We start from the raw sequence: 17683 nt of genomic DNA, 5'->3' as shown, positions 1-17683 counted from the left end.
TTCTGTCCAGGGTAATTTGGTAAGTAAAAGCAATAAAAGATATCTAGATAGGAAAGGAAAAATTAAAACCATCTATATTTGCACGTGATGTGATCTGGTATATAGAAAATCCTAAGGCACCCACCCACCCACACAAACACACACACACACAAAACCATTAGAGCTAACACTAACAAGTTCAGCAAGTTTGCAGGATATACAAAAATTAATTATATTTCTGTACCCTTGAAATGAACAACCCAAAAATAAAACTTGAAAAATAATTCCACTATATAGCATCAAAGAAAAGAAAATATTTGGGAATTAATTCAACAAAAGAAATGTCAAACTTTTTTTTTTTTTAATTTGTAGAGATGGGAGTCTCACTATGTTGCTCAGCCTGATTTTGAACTTCTGGGCTCAAGCAATCCTCACATTCAGCCTCCCAAAGTGTTGGGATTGCAGGCATGAGCCATTGTGCCCGGTCAGAAATGTCAAACTTAAACTCTGAAAACTACAAAATATTATTAAAGGAAATTAACAAAGATCTAAATAATTGAAAAGGCACCCCATCCCATTTTCATGGTTCAGATGATTTAATATTATTAATAGGAGGTCATGGGAGGATGACTGCTTGAGCCCAGGAGTTCCTGACCACCCTAGGCAACAAAGTGAGACCATATCTCCACAAATAACAATAATTTAAAAAAATATTGCTAAGATAACACTATTCCCAAAATTGAAATACAGATTCAATCCAATTTTTCTCAAAATCCCAACTGCCTTCATTGCAAAAAATGACAAATTGCTCCTAAAGTTTGTATGGAAATTCAAGAGACTCAGAATAGCCAAAATAATCTTGAAGAAGAACAAAGTTCTTCTTTTGTGAGAACAAAATAACTTATATTTCTGATTGCAAAACTTACTACAAGGCTACAGTAATCAAGACAATGTTGTATAGGTATAAGGATAGATATAGATTAATGGAATAGAATTAAGATACAGAAATAAAACTTCATCTTCAGCTAAAAGTTGAGAGATGGGAAGAAATATTTTTTTAAACCCTTTATGCTTACAATCAGCTGATTTTTTACACAGGTGCCAAGACAATTCAATGGGGAAAGAATAATGTTTTCAATACATGGTGTAAGCACAACTGGATATACACATGCAAAAGAATGAAGTTGGATCCCTATCTTAAACTATATAAAAACATTAAATGATTGAAAGGCCTAAATCTCAGAACTAAAATTATAAAACTCTTAGAAGAAAATGCAGAGGCAAATCTTTGTGACCTTGGATTTGACAGTGGTTTCTTAGATATTATACCACCAGAAGCACATTCAGGAAAAAATTGAAAAATCTGACTTTATCAAAATTAGAACAGATAACTCACTGAATAGGAGAAAATATTTAAAAATTATATGTCTGATAAGGGACATGTATCTAGAATATATAAAGAACTTTACTACTCAATAATAAAAAGATAGATGACCCAATTTAAAGGTGGGCCAAGGATCCAAACAGACATTTATTCAAAGAAGATATATGAACAACCAAGAAGCATATGAAAAGATACTCAGTATCATTAGTCATCTAGGAAATTCAAATTAAATCACAATGAGATATCACTTCACCTCCACTAGGATGGCTACAATCAAAAAGACATTATAACCAGTGTTGTGGATATAGAAATTTCAGAACACTCATCTTGCTGGTAGAATTATAAAATGGTACAGCCACTTTGAAAACTGAAAAACAGTTTTGCAGCTTCTTAAAAAGTTAAACATAAAGTTACCATATAACATAGCTATTCCAGCCAGGGGTGTGGTGGCTTATGCCTGTAATCCCAGCACTGTAGAAGCCTGGGCAGGATGATCACTTGAGCCCAAGAGTTTGAGATCAGCCTGAGTAACAGAGACCCCATCTCTGAAAAGAGAAGGGACGGGAGGGGAAGGGAGGGGAAGAGAGGGGAATGGAAGGGGGGCAGGGAGGAGGGAAGAGAGGGGAGGGGACGGAAGGGAAGGGAGAAAGAAAGAAAGGCAGGCAGACAATTCTACTTCTAGGATATACCCAAGAAAATTGAAAGCTTATGTTTACACAAAAACTTAGACATGAATGTTCATAGCATAATGATTAATAATAGCCAAAAGTATAAGTAATGCAAATGTCCAGCAACTGATAAGTGAATAAACAAAGCATGGTATATCATACAATAGAATATTATTTAAACCTAAAAGGGACTAAATGTGCTACAATGTAAAATTAATCTAGAAAATATTACGCTAAGTAAAAGGCCACATATTGTATTATTCCATTTACATGAAATGCCTTCAAACCATGGAGATAGAAAGTTGATATTTAGTTGCCAGAGGCTGGAGAGATGGGTCAGTGAGAGTCATTGTTTCACGGGTACAGAGTTTCAGTTTGGGAAGATGAAAAAGTTCTGGATATGGATGGTGGTGATGGATGCACAACAATGTGAATGTACCTAATATCACTGAACTGTATATCTAAAAATGATTAAAATGGTCAATTTTATGTTTATATATATTTTACCACAATAAAGAATTATTTTCACAGAAAAAGGAGAGAGAGAGAGAGATGAATTGAATGTGGCAAAATCCTAATAATGGAATCTAGATGATGGGCACATAGTTATTTTTTTAAATACTCTTCTCTCTAATTTTGTTTGAAAATTTTTCATAACTAAAAACATAATATGGAGACAGGCAAAATAGATGTCTTCTTGATGACAATTCAGCCTGATGGGGCAAATATATGGAAAAACTTGTTGCAAAACAAATAACAAACACAGCTTTGACCATGCCTTTCTCCTGCCTGAAAGCCCTCTGAGAGCATCGTATCACCTACAGGGAAAAAAGACTCTCTGTGACCCTCTCCTCTGCTCACCTTGCCACCTCATCCTGCTTCTCCCTGACTTCCATTTCTTGAGCAACACCAAATCCCTTGTAAATTTCCCAAACATGCCCTGATCTGTGCCATTCTTCATGCCATGTATGCACCCTGCTTAACAATCCAGTCTCCCTCCCTCTGCTTAACCTCTCCTTAAAAACTGGCTTGATCACCAGCTCCTCCAGGGAGTATCTTCTGACCCTCTGCTGAACTGTCCCTCATCTGTGTTTCCATAGCTCACTGTCCATAATTTGTCATAGCATCAAACACACCAGATTCAAACTACCAAATTTGTGCAAATGCACATACACACTCAGATCCCGAGAACCTAGAAACCGGTATATCAAAGGCATAGTGTGAATTCTGTGAAGGAGTTTCTGTACCAGGGAAAGCTCCACTAACTTTTAAACTTGCTAGGTATTTCTCCAGCTTTATGAACATTTAATGTCAGATATCCCTGCAGAGACCACTTAAAAGTTTACTTTTGCTCTAGGCTGAGAACAGTATACCTGAGGAAAAACAGTAACATGACTTACACCTTAGAAAATATCCACTTTTAGTTTTCGCCTAAATAGTGCAGGTAATTTTGAGTCTACAAGGCTTCTGAAAAAGAGCAGGGGATGCCAGGTGCTTGGGAGTGGGGGTTGGAGGGTGGAAATGGGACTTCATGCCTAAGTATACGAATTTCAGTTTGAGAAGATGAAAAAATTCCTACCCATTGCACCCTCCAGTTCCCATCCGAAAAGACAACCACCTTCATCTACAGCTCTTTTCTCTGCTATTTTACCTCAATGTTTAAATATAATACACTGATATTGCTTGATTTCTTAATTTTAAGAGAATGTGTTGACTTCCTGACAAGGTAGATGTGGTTTTGGCTCTTCCTATTTCCACACTCTTCATCCCTCCCTCTCCACGCTTTGCTAACACACGGCATAGTTACAGCACAATTTCTGGTTAAATCAGAAGCCATTTTTTACAATATTACCAGTGCAAATATTGTTATCTGCCTTGACAGATTGTACGTTTTATGCAATCCTTTATTTTTCATGGAGTTGGTGATTGCTTCGTTTCAGTCCATTGTTTGTTATTCTATATACTTTGTTAATTTCTTCCACTATTCTGGCATTGGAGTCTTTTGCCTCGCCTTAATAGATTGCAACATTCCATTTCCATTTTTCCTCTGGAGACTTCCCACTCTGTGCTCCTCCCACTTTGGGGGGGCTGCTCTTCAGGACTGCTGCACAGCTGTCTTTTCGTTAATTGTGGTAAAATATGCATAACAAAATTTATCATCTTAACCATTTTTACATGTACATTCAGTACATACACAGTGTTAAGTGTATTCATACTGTTGTGTAGCCATCACCACCATCCATCTCCAGAACTCTTCTCATCTTGCAAAACTGAAATTCTGTACCCATGAAACAATACCTCCCCATCCCCACCTCACCGTAGTGCCTGGCATCCACCATTCTTCTTTCTGTTTCTGTGAATTTGACGACTCTAGGTACTGCATAGAAGTGGAAACATACAGTATATATATCCTTTCGTGACTGGCTGATTTCACTTGGCATAATATTCTCAAGGTTCATACACGTTGTAGCATGTGTCATATTTCCCTCCCTTTTTGTACACCTGTCTTTTATACCTTCCTGCACTGCTCTCCTTCTTAGATCCACTTAGATCACTTTTATTCCACTTTCTTGCTTTACCTGTCCATTTTGCTAGAGGTCCATAACCTCCGGTATCTTCTTAAATAAAGAGAATATGAGGCTGGGCACAGTGGCTCATGCCTGTAAAACAGAGTGACTCTGTCTTTTCTCAAAGATCTACTGATGGCCACACAAGGCATCTCCTTGCTGTGTTAGGTATATCATCCTATGTCCTATTTCTTGTGGCATCATTGAGCCCACAGCAGGCCTCATTTTGAACTTCCACATGTGGCATTTTTTGAAAAATCTGTAGCTGTGGCAATACTGAGCTTGCATTTCCTCGTAGTTGCCAAGTTATGGCTGCCCCCAGTAAAGGGAAATTTAGAGACAATGCTTGCAAAGCTCCTACCAATAAGCCTGGTGAAGCACTTACTCAACAAATGGAAGTTGTTCTTTTTCATGGGATTACAGTTATTCAAAGGTTCAGAATTTAAAAGTGTTCAGAAGAAAAGGGGAGCCAGACCTGATATTTGTAGATTGGCTTGGATTTGGAGGTTTTTAAAAAATACTATTGAGTTGCCATCCTTGGCAAGGAGCTTGTATGTACAGCGATAGCTATAGATCCAAGCCAATCTACAAATGTGTGTGTAGCACCTGGTTACGAGCATGGAACCTGGAGCTAGATTGCCTGGATTTGAATCCTGGCTTTACCACTCTCAGCCTGACTTTTCTTTTTTGTGTCTGTGTTTTCTCATCTCTAAAATGGGGATAATAATCGTACCAACATACCTTGAGTTTTGAGTTAATATATATGAACCAGCTTAGCATAATATTAGGCACATACTAAACATTATATGAATGTTTGCTTATTATTTTTCAATAAGCTTGTATGATAGGATCACTTAACTCAGCATAATATTAGGCGTATACTAAACATTATATGAACGTTTGCTTTTTATTTTTCAATAAGCTTATATGATAGGATCACTTTACTCAGCATAATATTAGGCATATACTAAACATTATATGAATGTTTGCTTTTTATTTTTCAATAAGCTTATATGATAGGATCACTTTACTCCTTGAGTACATTGTTTTCTTTGGGCTACAGAAGGCTCCCTGGTTGAAAGGACACATTTGTTTTCTTGGTTGTCATTCCAATTCTTTTTTTTAATTTTTGAGATGGGGTCTCACTCTGTTGCTCAGGCTGAAGTGCAACAGGCTGAAGTGCAGGGTGATCACAGCTCACTGTAACCTTGAACTCCTGGGCTCAAGGGATCCTCCTGGCTCAGCCTTCCGAGCAGCTAGGACTACAAGCATGCATCACCACACCGGAATGATTTTGTTATTTTTCATAGAGAGACAGAGTTTCATGACGTTGCCCAGGCTGGTCTCAAACTCCTTACCCTCAAAAGATCTTCCTCCTGCTTGAGCTTGGGAGGTTGAGGCTGCAGTGAGCCATGACTGTATTACTGTACTCCATCCTGGTCAACAGAGTGAGACCCTGAAAAAAAAAAAAAAAGATCCTCCTACCTTGGCCTCCCAAAGCACTGAGATTACAGGTGTGAGCCACTGTGTCTGGCCCTTGATTCTTTTTGTCAGTGCATAAGTCCTGGTTCAGGTATTGTGAAATCAAGTGATCATCCCACAGGAAACTGAAACTGAAATTGAGCAGCCATCATTCTGGTACCTCAAGGGACTCTGCAGGAAGACCCTAGGGGGACTCTGCCAAGAACAAGTCTAACCTGTTCTGAGTCTGTCTCTTTTTATGTATCTGTATCTCCTCCTACCATCAACTTTCTTTCTCACCCTCTATCTCAAGTCTGTTCTCTCATGGCTGCTGCTTTCTCATGATTTCTCTTACTCCTTTGGTTTGCTCAGGACTCCAGTGGCCTCACTCTGCCTTATGACTTTTCAATCCCAACCATCATGGCCAACTGCCTCACTTCTGATTTCCCAATTCAAATTCCCAAGAGCATGAGTCTGTATGGGCAAAGACTTTTGGTCTGGCAGCCTCCTGGACCAGTGGCTAATCTATAGCCTGGTTACTCAAATAGTTGTCCTACCTCGGCTAGTAGGCAAGGAAAGCTAAGTAACAGCTACAAAATTCGACAGCCTAGGACTTCTAGGATGGGTTCAGTAGAATATACTTGCTGGCATACACATGAAGAGTGTGAATGCCAGGCAAGTAGGCTGCTACAGTAGATTGGACCCATCCAGGGGGTCTCCAGAGAAGTAGAACCAATAGGAGATATAGATATAAGAGAACATTTAGTATGGGAATTGGTTCATATCATTGTAGAGGAGTCCCATGATCTGCAGTCTGCAAGCTGGAGAACCAGGAAATCTGGTGGTGTAATTCAGTCTGAGTCTGAAGGTGTGAGAATCAGAGGAGCTAATGGTATAACTCCCGGTCCAAGACTGAAGGCCTGAAAACTGACGATGAGTCCCCAAGTCCAAAGCCCGCAGAACCGAGTTTTGATGTCTAAGGGCAGGAGATGGATGTACCAACCTAAGAGAAAGTTAAATCACCCTTCTGCCTTTTTGTTCCTTTTCAGTCTTTAATGAATAGGATGATGCCTGTCCACAATGGTGAGGGCAGATCTTCTATTGATTCAAATGCTAATCTGTCCTGGAAACACCCTCACAGGCACACACAGAAATAATGGTTTTCCAGGCTATCTGGGCATCTGTTAGCCCAGTCAAGTTGACCCAGAAAAGTAACTATCACCTATTTGCCATCTTTCATTTAAGCCCAGATACACAGACTGGCTATCTCAGCCATTCCTTGGGTAGCACATCCAAACCTGTTTCCTCTCAGTCTCTCCTTTGCCTTGTGACAAATAGGTTTTGGAAGAAGCTGCCTGTGGTCACCCTGAACTTGTTGTGCCTTTAAGAGTTGGGCATGCTGGCCAGGCGCGGTGGCTCATGCCTGTAATCCCAGCACTTCGGGAGGCCGAGGCAGGTGGACCAGCCAGGCCAAGATGGTGAAACCCTATCTCTACTAAAAAATACAAAAAATTAGCCGGGCGTGGTGGTGGGCGCCTGTAATCCCAGCTGCTCGGGAGGCTGGGGCAGAGAATTGCTTGAACCCGGGAGACGGAGGTTGCAGTGAGCCGAGATCGCGCCACTGCACTCCAGCCTGGGCGACAGCGCGAGACTCCATCTCGGGAAAAAAAAAAAAAAAAAAGAGTGGCATGTCACCTATTGTGTGTGGCCTGCACGTAATGCACTAATTCTTAATCCCTCGCTGATCCCAGTGTAAAGTGGAGACACCAGTACATACTCAGCCTCACAGGACTGACTGGTCAGGCCACTCATCCCCAGGCACGCGGCCACCGGTCACTGACAACTACAGACCGACTCTGCCACCCAGATCAGGTGCCCAGATGCTCAGTCGCTCACACAGGTAACTACTCGCTCCCTACCTCCGTTCCCGGGACTGCGGCGCCCCAAGCCCGGCGGTGTCTCAGCTTTCCCGGTCCCCGGCGGACGGTAGCCGAGGGGCGGCGCGGGTTTCCAGCCGGTGGGGTTAGGCCGCTGCACGCCGGAAGTGGCAGCTGAACAGGGGCACTGAGGTGTCGGCCGGCGGGGCAGTGGCCCGGAGCGGGGGGCGGGGGCGTTGATCATGTTTCCCTTTGGGCCCCATAGCCCTGGAGGGGACGGATCGGCCGGAGCCGGGGCTGAGGAGCCGACGCCCCACGAGGGGCAGGCAGCAGCCACCGGGCCGCCCTCGCCACTACATCCCGGGGCTGATGCGACCCATCCCCCTCCACCCGCCCGAAGCCCTCGCCGCCCCGGCGCCCCATCGCTGTCCCCGGCCCCGCGCTCCGGAGAGCTAGGGCTGCCTGGAGCTCCGGAGTCCTCAGCTGCCTCCGCCCCGGGAGAGCCGTCACCTCCCTCCCCTCCGTGCCGGCGGCCCGGGCCAGACTGCAGGGCCAAGAGCCGGGGCCGACACGGCCTCGGCGCGGGCCTGGGCGGCCCTGGCGCTAGGCTGTTCGGGTGGCTGAAAGAGCGCAGCCTGGGCCGCGGGCTGTTCGTGGACCCGGCGCGGGACAATTTTCGCACCATGACTAGCCTCTACGGTTCCATCCACCCCGCGGACTCGGTGTACCTCAGCACCCGCACCCACGGCGCCGTCTTCAACCTCGAGTACTCGCCCGACGGGTAAGCGCGGCCCCTCGGAGGGCGGGCGCCCGCCTCCGCCCGGCTCTGCTGCCAGCGGACGGCCGTCCTGGGCTCGCTCCCCCCGCCCGGGCCGAGGTTAGCAAGGCCGTTTGGGGCCGCTGGCCTTCGTGCCTCCTGGCACTTTCTGAAGCGCATTCTCGCCCTTGGAACCCCCAGCCCAGCTTTTTGAGGCAGGCAGGCGGGGCCCCACTTGCTCGCCTTCAGGACTTGGGCTCTGTGAAGGAGAAATGCCCGAAGCTACACAGCGGACCTGTCAGAGCCAGCCCACAACTAGGGCTTTCTGGTACACAGTAGGTGCTCAGTAAATACATTTTGAATAAATGCCCGCTTTCTCCCCATCATCCTAGGCTCGCGTTTTCCTACCTAAACCTGTGTCGGGGTAGGAAAGCTGTAGATTCCTTGCACTCTGTACCTGAACTTGCCATGATGGGGCAAGTGCGTTCCTTTGCTCAAGGAAGATACAGTACTAAGACACTGTAGAGACGTGGCTCTCATGATTTGGGTCATTTGTGAAGTCCCCAGGCTAGACTACAGCCTTTTTCTTGGCTGATTAAACATTTATTGTATGGCTTTGCTTTAAAGGGAACTTTCCAAAATCGTATCTATTTAAAACTTTGTCTTGTCAGTACACAAGTCCGCCATCAAAAGAAAAAATGTGCACAGTTCCACCATGAGGTGACATAGTTAATGTAATTCTTACCCCACCAAAGCCTCTCGGTTGCTAGTTGTTTACTCAGTTGTTCATTCATTCATTCTCTCATTCGGCGTATATTTGTTGAGCACTTGCTATGTTCCAAATGCAGGAGTAACCGTGCTGAGCAAAACCAGCTAATGGCACTGTTTTCATTGAGCCTGGGACTTAATGGTTCAACTAGATAGTAGATAGCCTTACTAAATAATGCATAAAATATATTTGTTAATTGAGATAAAGTCTTGAAGGACTCTGTTATGGACTGTGTTCACGGATTCCCTGAGGAAGTGGCACCTAAATGAAAATAAAAATGAGTATGAAATAAATTAGTCAAGATAGGGTTGGGAAAGGGATAGAAGTATTTCAGATGGAGATGATTGGTATGTCAAAGGTCGTAGAAGGGCAGCATGTCATGTTACAGGAGGTGAAAAAAAATAGGTTTACAAAGCAAAAAATTTTACTGAAGAAAGACCTGAAGTTGCTAAGGAAGGAGCAAAGGAATAGAAACAGGAGTTACTGTGAGCAAGTAGACTCTATTCCATTTCAATGATGGAAGTGCTTCCTAATCACACGTGGTGCTGGGGTCTCTGGGGTCTCAACAGCAATTGGTTGGAGCATGTAGCAGTGGATGCACACCTGAATAAGGTGGAAAACTGGTGAGAGGAGAAATTATTTTGCTGAAACTTATTCATGGAACCTCGCAGCCTCCTTCCTTCAGCCAAGCCCTATTCCTAAAGTTTCCCTCAAAACACGAACAGTCTGTCCTCAAATATTCAGTTTCTCTCTTCATATCCCGGCCCCTCTCCTCCCAACCTCCTGCCGATACTTTCAGGAATTCAGAAGCAGCTATTTCTACTTTTTGGATGTAGGATTTTAGGTGGGAGTATAATGAGAAGAACAGATTTTAGAGCTGTTAGAATAAGGGATATATTGCTTAGTTTTTGTTTGAATCTAGAATGTATTTTCTCATAACAGTTTTGTAAAAGGTGGTTAGGAACTCTTGCACTTAATTCCATAATTTTAAATTACACAATTAACATATATGCTCATTGTGTAAAACCTAGGCAATAAATGAGCAAAAAATACCTAAACATCGCTTATGATCCCAGAGATTAAATGGATATCTAAGGAAATTTTTACTTTGTGTATGTTTATTTTAATATAAACATGGAATCACTGTTTTGTAGCTTGCTTTTTTTCTTACAGTAAATTGTGAACTGCTTATGTTAATAAATATATTTCTACAACATTAACATTTTTCATTAGTTTAAATAAAACCTCTTTGAACAAATATTTTGTATTTATATCTTTAGGATAAATCCCTAGAATGAGTTATTGTTATGAAGATTTTTATATCTATTGTTAAATTGCCCTCTGCAAAGATCATACTAATTCTCATTACTATATTCTGATTCCTACATTCTAGACACATGCCTGTCTCCTCATACCCTTGGCAACACTGCATACTGCCATTCTTTTTCATGTTTATCAGGGTGATGAGTGAAAATACTTCAGTGTTTTAATTTTTCAGCCTTCTTACTTCATCTAGTATGCCCTACATTTGTGTAGGACTTAAAGTAATTTTACAGATAGATGACATATCCGTGTTAAATGAGGTAATTTCTCATATCTTTCAGTTAAATATGAGTTAAATCAGCTTACCAGGTAGCATAACCACTGTCACCCTCAAGGACTTCTCAATACAGAGAAGGAGGGGGTGACACAGAATGTAAAAATTAAAATTATGAATTTAATAGAGACCACAATATAAGGAATTTGGCAATAAAAAAAGATAAATGGGTTAGAAGGTATTTTCTAAAGAATTCAAAAAATGTTTTAAGTGATAGAAACATTGTCAAAATAAGTGTATCACCTTCTAAAATGACATTTTGAAAAAGTAAAATTGATAATGTTAATAAATTATAGTATGTCAGACCCTGTCAAACTGTCCTCCATGAGAACACATTAGGCACAGCTATAGAGATAATTCACATATTGGAAAATAGAAGCAAAGAAACTAACTAGAATACAGACCTGGAAAACACAGAGATTGAAAATATGAAAAGGAGATTTAGTAACACAGAGCATAGAGAGAAAAAGCATACCATATAGTTAGCCAGAGTTCCTAAAGAAAATAGTCCCAGTTTCTTCAGGAACTCTGGCTAACTATATGGTACGCTTATACCATATAAGCATATCATATGGTGTAAGGGGGACTATTTGAAGACATAATAGCTGAGAACTTTCCAGAATTGAAGAAAGGCACCAAGCCATGATTTAAGAAGCCCAACAAACCCAAGCAAGAATTCTTTCTAGACATACTGTAGTGAAACTGTGGGACAATAAATATAAAATCTTAAAAGACAGAGGAAAAAGGGGCCGGGTGCGGTGGCTCACGCCTGTAATCCCAGCACTTTCGGAGGCTGAGGTGGGTGGATCACCTGAGGTCGGGAGTTCGAGACCAGCCTGACCAACATGGAGAAACCCTGTCTCTACTAAAAATACAAAACTAGCCGAGTGTGGTGGTGCATGCCTGTAATCCCAGCTACTCAGGAGGCTGAGGCAGGAGAATCGCTTGAACTTGGGAGGTAGAGCTTGCGGTGAGCCAAGACCGTACCACTGCACTCCAGCCTGGGCAACAAGAGCAAAACTCCGTTTAAAAAAAAAAAAAGTAGAGAAAAAAGGCCTCAAAGGAGCAACTATGAGAGTGATAGCCAATTAGTCTTCAACCATAATATAAATATAGAGACAGTGGTAATTATTTCAATATGCTAGGAAAAAACCCTGAGTCTAGATTTATACCCAACAAACATAGGTTCTTTGTCCTTGCCAAGAACAAAGATGAAATAAATACATATTCAGACAAGGAAAGCTGAGTAAGTTTGCCAGCAGACCTCCAATAAAGGAATTCTAAGTTCAGAGAGAAGGAAATTATTTTCAAACGGAAGGTCTGAGAAGCTAGAAGGAATGAAGAACAAAAAGTGTTAAATATGTATGTACATGTTAATCTGATAATGTCTTTTGGGATTAATAGAGATGGAACAAAAACAGAAGACAATAATAGCATATAAATTATGAAGTGAGGCCGGGTGTGGTGGTTTATGCCTGTAATCCCAGCACTTTGGGAGGCCGAGGCGGGCGGATCACTTGAGGTCAGGAGTGTGAGACCAGCCTGGCCAACCTGATGAAACCCTGTCTCTACTAAAAATACAAAAAAATTAGCCTGTTGTGGTGGCATACACCTGTAATCTCAGCTACTTGGGAGGCTGAGGCAGGAAAATCACTTGAACCTGGGAGGCAGAGGTTGCAGTGAGCGGAGATCACATCACTGCACTCCAGCCTGGGTGACAGAGTGAGACTCCATCTCAAAGTAAAATAAAAATAAATGATAAGGTGACATTCTAAGTTTTTATGTATTTGGGGGGATAATAATATATGTTAACTTTGGGCTTTAATAGGTATTTAAATTTTTCAAGGAACGAAAAGACAAAAATTATAATTTCCAGACTAGTAAAAGAAAAAGTACAGAATGAGAAAAAAATTCCAAAAGAAGGCAAGAAAGGAAAAGAAAAAAAGACAAGATATAATAAATAAAAAGCACAAAGAATAGCTGAAAATAAATCCAAACATTACTAGTTGCAATAACTATAAGGTACTAAATATTCTAATTAAAAGACAAAGAGTAGCTTGGCGCAGTGGCTCACGCCTACAATCCCAGCATTTTGGGAAGCCAAGGCAGGTGGATCACTTGAGCCCAGGAGTTTGAGACCACCCTGGGCAACATAAGGAGACCCTGTCTCTACAAAAAGTACAAAAATTAGCTGGTTGTGGTAACGTGCCCCTTTGTCCCAGCTACTCAGGTGGCTGAGGCAGGAGGACCACTTGAGCTCGGAAGGTGGAGGCTGCAGTGAGCCAGGATTGTGCCACTGCACTCCAGCCTGGGCAACAGAGACCCTGTCTTGCAAAAAATAAAATTAAATTAAAAAATAAATAAAAAACAGTACCTCTTAAAATCTTACTCTTAATGGCATTCGTAGACTACATTCAGGCCTGCTATTCAGCTGATACTGGTTCAGCTATACTAGTTGTTAAAATATTGATATGTCCATAGTGGTTGAACAGTTACTGCCCCAAGCCTGTTAAGTGTCATCTTAATGCTTCATCGCCTTCCTTGGGACTTCCTATAGTAACCAATTATATAGCAACTAAAGAGTTAAGAACTAGGACAGCAAGAGACTGTCAGCAAACATCTCACTGGAGAACTACAGGGCAGCAGCCATTCTAATTACTCCTCACCCGTGCCTGGCACCCTCCAACACACAAAAAAATCCATAGGCCCAGTGATCGTCTGGCTTCCCTAAGAGTAGGGCTGCCTACCTTTCTCATATCACTCTCACATGGCCCCTTTGGGAACTACAGCCCCGGGAGATCCAGAAAGAAGAGCAGTCAAATGAGAGTAATAGTACTGTACTACCGCAGTTGCCATCAAAATATATTAATTCTCTTGGCACAGTATACATTCCCATGGCAGGATAGAATCTACAGCAGATGATCAAGGCCTGTGGGGATGGTTTATGGATGAATAACTTCTGGGATGCACATCCTTAGTTTTATCATTCTTGTTTAATTTCCCCATTATTTAGATAGGATAAGTGTGCCAACACCCAATGAATACCTGCCTACAGTAGGCATTAATGACACTCATGTTATAAATGAAAATGACTACCAAAATACATCTTTTTCTGTCTACCAGACACATTTAGTTGGGGGAATTAAGAAGCAGAAAGTTTATTAAATGAAGGTTCTGTACCTTGGTGTATGCTGTTAACTGCTGTGTTACGTTACCTCTCACCTGGACTGAGGGGTTAGGTTTAATATAATTAAGTATATCAATAAATTATTTTTGTGACTTAGTTATTAATATATTTAAACAAATATTGAATATATGAAACTAACAGCAAGCACTTGAAGGGCTAAAAACATTTTAAAATATACTTATTGTTACTTCAGCAAAAGCCAAAAAGAGGATTCAGCTCCCATGAACAATTCTGTTGATGTTAAGAGTGATTTCTTTTTTTTAGGCCAGGTATGGCAGCTCATGCCTATAATCCTAGCACTTTGGGAGGCTGAAGGTGGAGGATTGCTTGAGCTCGAGTTCAAGACCAGCTGGGGCAACATAGGGAGACCTTGTCTCTACAAAAATTTTAAAAAGAGTGATTTTTTTTAACGTATCATGACTACAAGTTATTTAATGACTATAAATTTAATGTGGACATTCTTAGAAGGGCTTTATCTAGTTTCCTGTGTCAATTCATGGTTCAGACAAGGGCATCTGTGTCAAATAAAAGATTATGGCTACAATTTCCAAAAATTAATAAATGATTGAAAATTACTAGAATGATTTAATGAACAATTTGAGCTACAATGGTTATCACCTGGTGAGCATTTTTATAATCTATATAGGTTAATTTATTTAGAAAATGTTTTTAAATTTTATTTATGTTAATTTATATTACCACTGAATTTTCTTTTCTTTTTTTTTTTGAGACAGAGTTTCACTCTTGTTGTCCAGGCTGGACTGCAATGGCGCGATCTTGCCTCAATGCAACCTCCAGCTCCCAGGTTCAAGCAATTCTCCTGCCTCAGCCTCCCAAGTAGCCGGGATTACAGGCATGCACCACCACGCTCGGCTAATTTTGTATTTTTAGTAGAGATGAGGTTTCACCATGTTAGTCAGGCTGGTCTTGAACTCCTGACCTCAGGTGATCCACCCACCTCAGCCTCCTAAAGAGCTGGGATTATAAGTGTGAACCACTGTGCCTGGCCTGAATTTTTAACCTCTTTGAATATCACACTTAACTGTATGTAACAGCCGCTTCATCCTTATATTTTTCAAACACACAAGGAACATTTATAAAATTTTCACATATGAGACCACAAGTTTCAAAAGATTGGTATCATACCGAATACAGTTTCTCACCACAATGTGATCACTAGAAGTAAATAAAAAGATAACTAGCTGGCATGGTGGTTCATACCTGTGATCCCAACACTTTGGGAGGCTGAGGCAGGTGGATCACTTGAGCCTGGGAGTTCCAGACCATCCTTACAAAAAATACAAAAATTAGCCAGTTGTGGGGCTCATGCCTATAGTCCCAGCTACTCGGGAGGCTGAGGTGGGAGGATCACTTGAACCCCAGAAGCAGAGGTTGCAGTGAGCCAAAATCGCGCCACTGCACTCCAGCCTGGGTGACAGCCTGGGCGACAGAATGAGACCCTGTCTCAAGAAAAATATTATATATATTATATTATGTAAAAGTATATTATATATAATATAAAATATATATTTATATAATATATAAATATATAAAATATATAATACATAATATATAATATAAAAATATAATATATTTATATAATATATAAAAATATATTATATAATATAAAATATAAATATATATTTATATATTTATATTTATATATAAAATTTATATATAAAAATATATAAAAATACATATATAAAGTATATATTTATATAAATATATATTATATAAAATATATATTTATATAAAAATATGTATTATATAATATATTATATAATATATATTACATAAAATATATTTATATATTATATATTTTATATTTTTGGAAGTCAAGAGACAAGTATAATTAAAAAGATAACCAGAGGCCTGGCACAGTGGGTCACACTTGTAATCCCAGTACTTTGGAAAACTGAGGTGGGAGGATCTGGCAGGAGTTCAAGACCAGCCTGGTCAAGGAAGAGAGACTGTCTACAAAAATTTAAAAATTAGCCTGGTGCGGTGGCATGTGCCTGTGGTCCTAGCTACCCAGGAAGGTGAGGCAGGAGGACTGCTTGAGCTTCAGAGTTTGAGGTTGCCACTGCATTCTAGCCTGGGTGACAGAATGAGACTCTGTCTCAAAGAAAAAAAAAAAGATAACTAGAAAAGTCTCATTCATTTTCAAAAAGAATTGATAAATTCATGGGTCAAAGGGGAAATTATAATGGAAATTAGAAATGTTCAGAACTAAATGATAATGAAATCATATGTCTCAAAACTTGTGGGATACAAGTAAAGCTGTACTTAGTAGGAAAATTATAGTCTGTAATAAACTGATAAGGAAAATTAATGAGCTAAGTATTCATCTCATGAAAGAGAATAGCAAAGTTATCTGCAAATAATAGGAAAATCAATCTAAAGAGAGCAGAAGGAAATATAGTAAAAAAAAAAAAGGTAGAAATTAGTGAAATTTTAAAAACCATCAGAAATACTGAATAGGGACAAAGTTTTGAAAATACTTATAAAAATGAAAAACATCCATGGTACTAAGAAAATGCACAGATAATATTCAGAATAAAAAGAGGGACATAGGTCGGCACAGTGGCTCACACCTGTAATCCTAGCACTTTGGGAGGCTGAGGCGGGTGGGTCACCTGAGGTCAGGAGTTCGAGACCAGCCTGGCTAACATGGCGAAGCCCTGACTCTACTCAAAATACAAAAATTAGCCAGGCGTGGTGGTGGGCGCCTATAATCCCAGCTACTCCGGAGGCTGAGGCAGGAGAATCGCTTGAACCCGAGGGGTGGAGGTTGCAGTGAGCCAAGACTGTGCCACTTCACTCCAGCCTGGGCAAAAGAGCGAAACTCTGTCTCAAATTAAAAAAATAAAAGGGTTTTAATGTCAGGGGAGCGGGGCGGCCGTGCGCGGTGGCTCACACCTGTAATCCCAGCATTTTGGGAGGCCAAGGCGGCTGGATCACCTGAGGTCAGGAGTTTGAGACCAGCCTGGCTAACATGGTGAAACCCCATCTCTACTAAAAATACAAAAAAGTAGCTGGGCATGTTGGCAAACACCTGTAATCCCAGCCACTCAGGAGGCTGAGACAGGAGAATCACTTGAACCTGGGAGGCGGAGGTTGCAGTGAGCTGAGATTGCACCACTGCACTCCAGCCTGGGCAACGAGAGCGAAACTCCATCTTAAAAAAAAAAAAAGTTGGGGGGACAATTTTATATGCAAGAGGTAGATTGTTTGGACCAAACTTCCAACTGAGAATAATCAGAAAAGCTAGAGAAAATATTAAATATTTAATGTAAGATATAGAAAGCTTATGTGTGAGGGGATTAGAGCATTATCAGGGAAATGAAGAAATTGCAGGGTCAAGTTCTAAAAAATAGGAAAGCCAGTGATGTGAGCCCAGCATTTGAGCTCGCTTCTCTGAGAGGCATCTGTCAATC

General features: G+C 41.0%; 1 protein-coding gene across 6 annotated transcripts in view; it reads left to right on the top strand.

Moving 5' to 3' along the window:
• Window positions 1-8045: 8045 nt before the first annotated feature.
• DCAF10 (DDB1 and CUL4 associated factor 10) overlaps window positions 8046-17683 on the top strand; it is a 61108-nt gene continuing 51470 nt past the window's right edge. For all 6 annotated transcript variants that reach the window (XM_034967454.3, XM_055092018.2, XM_008967744.4 and 3 more), the window contains exon 1: window positions 8046-8717. In XM_034967454.3, coding sequence (XP_034823345.1) covers window positions 8179-8717 — 539 coding nt within the window. In that variant the 5' untranslated portion in view covers window positions 8046-8178. The remainder of the gene's footprint in view (window positions 8718-17683) is intronic.

This window comes from Pan paniscus, chromosome 11 (assembly GCF_029289425.2).
Source record: "Pan paniscus chromosome 11, NHGRI_mPanPan1-v2.0_pri, whole genome shotgun sequence".
Classification (NCBI taxonomy): Eukaryota; Metazoa; Chordata; class Mammalia; order Primates; family Hominidae; genus Pan; species Pan paniscus.
The sequence above is the reverse complement of the archived record's forward strand: the minus strand, read 5'-3'. Positions and strand labels throughout refer to the sequence as shown.